Raw genomic sequence first — 6,336 nt, 5'->3', positions numbered from 1 at the left:
ATTTAGGGGGAAGTATAATGTTAAAACAAATGTAGAGCAACCCAGTGAAAATAATTTTGATTTTAAAACAAAAAAAAAAAGTTAAGGAGAGGTAGGAAAGGCAGCTACCAATCTAAAACAAAATATTCTGGAAGCACTATGATCTGTTTTTATTTTCCGGATAGAAGTGACAAAGCATGAAGAGGTAGAAAAATGAAAAGAGTGAAGCAAAGTAATAAAAAATGGACAAATTAGGTAGAAAACAAAAGATGTTAAGCAAGAATTCTCTTCAATCACAAAGACTATAGTGTTTATAAGCAAATTTATGGCCCCTTCCTTCTTCTAAATCAGCATCCTTACAAAAGGGATGAAGGTGTTCCTCGTGATCAGGATGACAATATAATTTAATGCCCATATTGGGGTATTTCTACCTAGGACAAATGCTAAACCAGATAAGCTACCAATACCACTGGTATAATCAGGAGTATCCCAGGCAAACCAAAATGACTGTGTAGTAGATTATGAGAATGAACACAATTCCTCACCCCTCTCTGTATCCCCATTTTTTGCAAAGACTTTACAGCTCCTCATATCAAGAGGTGGACTCTATTCCCCACCTCTCAACTCTGGTCTGACCCGATGATTTGTTTTGGCCAGTATCGTGCAGCAGAGTGAAGTGCCAGTCCTGCGCCTTGACCTCAAGACACTTTGAGAATCACTTCTTTCTCTCTTGAACTCCTGCCATCCCCATTAAAACAAATCCTGTTAAAGGATTAAACACCATCAGGAAAGCTAAGACAATCCCCCACCCCGAACCAATATCCAGTTAACACCCCCAGAAGCTGAACAGCCTAGCTAACCTGCAGCTGACCATGAGAACCCAGCCAAGATCAGAACCACCCAACTGAGCTCAAGCCTAATTGCCTCTAAAATCATAAGCAACATGAGCCACTGTTTTGGAGTAGTTTGTTACACAGAAATAACTAACCAAAATGACTCACTCCCAGTGTGCCTACCACTTCAGAAATGCAGCAATGAAGTTTCCTACTATAGTGACCCAACCCAATCCATCTATACCTGGGGCAGGGTTAAGAAACCCAAGCTCCTCAACCAAAGCCCTGGAAGATATTAAGCTGATGCTTCTTTTTTTTTTTAAGTCTCTTACTTATAGTAACCAAGAATGCTCCATCCATAAATAATATTGGCTATCTTCAATGCTTACTTCTAGGAAATTAACATCTATGGATCTTAAATGTAACACTAATATCAACTTGCCTTTAAAATAGCATATTATTGTTTCAATACCATTTTATTAACAAAAAAAGAACTATGAAGCATAGGCAGAGCAGATATCATTACGCTCATTTTACACATGAGGAAATCAAATCACAGAGTAAGTTAAATGACTTTCACAAGTAGCAAGTGACCAAGCTACCATACTTACAACTACACCTACAAACTTTCAATATTCCTTCTCCTTAGAGCTCTTATGCTAAAATCTTGGGTCAGTATTGGCATATCATTTTTCAAGTATTCTGAGGCACTATTTCCTTTCTTATAAAAGTAGGGCTAACATGACTTAGCTCAGGATTGTTTTGAGAAACAAATAAAATAATGTATGAAAAAGCACATAGCACAATGTCTAACACAAATGTTTAGGCCCCTCTCCCACTCACCATGATAAAGCTCTTTTTTCCAGGCTTGACAACAACCCTCACAGCACTGAGCATCACTTGAAATGATAAACGTTCACATAGTTAGTATAGGCAAATTTTATTTTTATGGTAGAAGCATTTATTTCAGTTATAGAAAAATAACACTATTTCAAAGTCAAGGTAACTAAGAAGAAGTATATTTTTTCCTTATATACCCATACTCAAATGTCACATATGGTTTCAAGAGATTCTTAAATTAACAAGGACCAAATGCAGAATCAAGGTAGTACCTGTCAATAGAAGAGATATACTAAGGCTACATATCAGCCCTGGAAATGGGAAAATACAAAGTGATCTCGTGCAGTGATTCTCAACTTTAGTGTGCATTAGAATCACCTGGATTGTGGAAGAAGTACCTTCAGGGGACTGAAGGCAAATCACCAAATTAAGCAAGCCCTTGGTCTCAGAATAAATACCAAAGGGACTAAAGATACATACTTTGTTGCACAGGGAGGGGCAAAGACAAAAATACATCATGATATATGAAATTAGCCATTTACACACTCTATGACTTCTAAGCCTCAGATTCAGGAATAATAATAGATACTACTCTCAGTTTTCTACAGATTAGGTCAGGTAGTGTGCAGTGATTCCCTAATTCAAAACACACAGCTACTATCATTATTTCGTCACCATCATCATTACTATTGGATACAAGGACATTCTCCCCCCACCCCCACTCCCAGTTCCAAATAGCTATTATCTATTTAAAAAATCAAATTACCACTTACTGAGTTCAAGCTCATTGACTACTGGTACCATGTTTAAATTGGTAGCATTTTTACTAGCTTCAACCACTTACATTAAGATTTTAGTACATGGTTGAAATGAAAATTTTTGTCTCAACTGAGACAATGGAGTCAAAGAAGAAAGGGTAACTAAAGCTTAAAAAGTGTGCGTGGTATCTAAAGCATCAATAGCTAGATGAATGAACTGCTTTTCAAAGTGACCCACTTTGGACAATCTCTAATGTTCCCTACATTGTTTTCTGACTCTCACGTTATTTACAGATGGAAACATATGAATAAAATACCTATAATCTTCATTACTTTCTATAATCAATATACTACACAGTAATGTTTCATAGTTAAAGTTTTGGGCCATTTAAGTAACTCCCACATAAATATCTGAGGTTTTAATATTCTGAAACTGAAACAAAGCTGAAGAGGTGCTCAGTCAGGCTAGGACATGGTTTCTCAACCTCAGCAATGTTGATATTTGGGTTGGATCATTCTTTTTTGTGGGGGGCTGTCCTGTGCATTGCAGGATGTAGGCATCCCTGGTCTCTCCCTACTACATGCCAGTAGCAACGTGCCCCACTGCCCAGTTTTGACAATGAAAAATGTCTCCAGACACTGCCAAATGTCTTTTGGGAGCCAAAGTCACCCCCAGTTGAGAACTATTTAGCTAGAATTTTACAGACATAATTGTAAACTCTGAGTGCACAGATTAGACAAGACTCTATGTAATTTTATTAATTTAAAGAGTATAGAATAGTTTTTGCTATACTGTTTATGCAAGGGCACATAATTTTTATACAATATACTACTTAAGCATATAATTACCCACAAATAACTATCTTTTTCCTATTGAAAACACTAATATTAAACAGGAGAAAAAAACAATACAGCTAATCCTGCAACCATTTTTATGTTATCTAAGCCTATGGTTTACAAACGATTGATAAATGGAGACCTAGATAAATCACTGCAAGTGTCCTTCCTTCTGCATTCGTAGTCTCTCTTTCTCTACTTGTAAGCGCTCCTTTTCAATCTGCAGCTTCTCTGATTCAAATTTTAAAAACTGCAGCCTATCTTTTTCCAGTTGCAAGCGTTCTCTCTCTAGTTTTAACTTCTCTGTTTCTATATCCTGTGGTTGATATATGGACTTTTCTCCTTGACCAAGTTCATTTTCCAAAGATGGTTTCTCTGAGGTGACTATCTGTAACCTCAACTTCTCTCTTTCAATCTGCAGCCGCTCCTTCTCCAGCTGAAGCCGCTCATGCTCCATGTCTAACTGTCGCAGCCTCTCTTTCTCAATCTGTAGGCGCTCCTTCTCTACCTGCAGTCTTTCAGCCTCAATATCGAGCCGTCGTTTTTCCAACTCTAGTTTCTGTTTCTCTATGTTTACAAGCAAATGGGGCTCATCGTATGCAGACCTAGATGGTGTTGAATTCAGAGTAAAAAACTCATCAATGTGGGGGAAATCAGGAAGCTCACTTTCCCTCCTGGAATCTGGTATGACTGATGACAACATCTCTTCTTCCTCTTCAATCTCAAACTAAAAGAGAAAAGTAGTTCTCAGTATTTATTTATACTTCGTGGTTGTTAATTTGTCTAAGAATTTCTTAAAAGCTTTCTGTATTGTTTGAGCACACAAAACCATTTACTTCGAATTTTGAAAAATATTTACTATTACCTGACATCATTAATATATATAATTAAGAGAAGTATACTTAGGTGAGAAGAGATTGATGATATTAAGATGGAAAAAAATGGAATGACTTTGTTATATACTATTTTTAAGTTAGCTTGAAAATCTGGGAATTTCTTAACTGTTCCTGGCCTATAATAAACTTTCATATCAGAAATGGAGAAATAAAAAGAGGGTTCACACAGGCTAATACTTACTTCAGGACTCTGGGGATCTCTTTCTTCCTCTTCCACTTTGACCTCAGTTAAGGATCCGCCTGCATCCCTGAAATCTGCCACATTTTGCCAATCAAAATTTGTATCATTACGGAATCCAATCTTTTCATCTATCTCTTCAGTGAGAGAGTCATCTAAATCGGATGTGGGAAGGGGAAACCCCGAACCCACTAGCTTAATGTTCGCCTTCATCCTCTTTCTCTTCATAAGTGCTCGCCAGTCAAGGTACCTCCTTTTCACTTCTGTCCCTGTTCTCTGTTCTCCTTCTCCTACAGCATTCACACACTGTGCAATCTCCTCCCAAGCCATTCGCTTCATCACATTAATTGTTGTATTGAGCTGCTTGGAAAAAATGACTTCTTTCCTTTTTGTAATTTCTTTCAAAAGGGTCTGAGTTTCTTGTACACTGAAATTGCTTTTCCTTTTCCTTTTCAATTGCTTCATTTTCTAACTTAAATGCAGTTTTTACAGTAAGAGAAGATGTAAAAAGAATTTTGAGGAATGCTACAAAGTACAAAAATCAAGGACAATTCCTTGTTAGTACTTTGTTTAAATCAGAGTTTTCCATTCATCCAGTAGCACAGGCAGGATGGATGATTCCTAAAGAGAAAAAAGTAAAAATCAATCAACCTGCAACTTCTGCAATGTACTTCAACCCAATAAGCTATATAATTAAAAAAACAAAAACAAAAGACCTCTAAATCTGGCTCAAAACTGACTATATTTGTGTCTCTGCCAGCATTACCACAGTCCAAGATACCATTTTCTCTCACCTAGGCTGCTGTAATGGTTCCTAACTAATTGGCAGTATTCAGTCTTGACTTGCTCCCTACTTCTACTCTACTCTCCCAAATTCATCCTTTCTACTCTAACTACAAAGACCTTCTTTCAGTCACCCATTCTTGTCAATCCATTTCCCTGTTCAGGGCTTCTGCACACGCTGTTCCCTCTGCCCAGGAAATGGATTGATCCCTGCCTAGCCTACTTAATTCCTTCTCATCTTTCAGCTTGCAGATTAGACATCTGCTCCTCAGTGAAGCCTTTGCTGACAAGTCAAATTACTCGTTGTCTTCATCTAAATGTTACACTCGTGCTAACATACAACTAAGAATGTCTCTTTCCCATTTCACTAGAAGTTTCATGAGGACAGCAACATTTCTACTCACCATCATGTCCTCAGAGTCTAGCAGAGATCCTGGCATATGGCAGGCATACTATAAACTTTTTGAATGAATAAATGAGTCGACCTGCCAAAATGACCATTAGTTTGGGATGTCAAAAAGCAAAAAAAATTTCGACTCTGAAAGAGGGTGTACCTGAAACTTGTTAGAAAGGTAAACTTTTCAGGCCCCGCCCCAGACCATTTGAATAAGGAACTCTGGGGGCAAGATCCAGCAATGTGTGTTTCAATAAGCCTTCCAGATGATTCTAATACACGCTAAAGTTTGAAAACCATGGGGCTGACTCACACCAGTGAAACAAATGCTTCACACACCTGATTCTCTTACAGACTTTGATTTCGAGTCTTATAAATAGTGCATCTGTTTGGTGGAATCTAAAGCACATCCAAATCCTCAATACAATAGCTGGGAAATGTAGTTTTTCTGCTATCTAGCCTTTGAATTATGGGAAGGCACACTAGCAAACTGGAAAAGATGTTGAATGGGTCTTTTCCTTGGAAAAGAGATTTTAAAAGTATGTAATGGGGACAAGGGCTCAGAAAGAGTAAGGGATATATAAACAAACCATGGTTTATGATTTCTAATTCACATACTGATCACTGCTACAGAGCCAATTTTTTTCCCTTGCTTACAAAATGCGAGGGTGGGATGAGGCTGTTAAGGTCCACATTTCCTGCCAATACAAAGAAAAAAATACCAAATATCCATTAAGTTCCATGTCCTGTCATTTAATCCCCACCACAGCACTGAATGTGAGATACCATCATTTGCACTTGTATTTATACGACAAGATTCAGGCAAGTTGAATAATTT

General features: G+C 37.6%; 1 protein-coding gene across 1 annotated transcript; it reads right to left on the bottom strand.

Moving 5' to 3' along the window:
* Positions 1 to 3,329: 3,329 nt before the first annotated feature.
* Positions 3,330 to 4,786, bottom strand: MSANTD4 (Myb/SANT DNA binding domain containing 4 with coiled-coils; the record flags this gene model as incomplete). The annotated part of the gene is made up of 2 exons (XM_079707530.1): positions 3,330 to 3,974; positions 4,325 to 4,786. 2 exons carry the CDS (start codon positions 4,784 to 4,786, stop codon positions 3,399 to 3,401), a joined length of 1,038 nt encoding a protein of 345 aa, XP_079563656.1. The 3' UTR covers positions 3,330 to 3,398.
* Between the last annotated feature and the right edge of the window lie 1,550 nt (positions 4,787 to 6,336).

This window comes from Hyperoodon ampullatus (assembly GCF_949752795.1).
Source record: "Hyperoodon ampullatus genome assembly, chromosome: 7".
NCBI classification, from domain to species: Eukaryota; Metazoa; Chordata; class Mammalia; order Artiodactyla; family Ziphiidae; genus Hyperoodon; species Hyperoodon ampullatus.
This window is presented reverse-complemented; position numbering and strand designations above follow the sequence as displayed.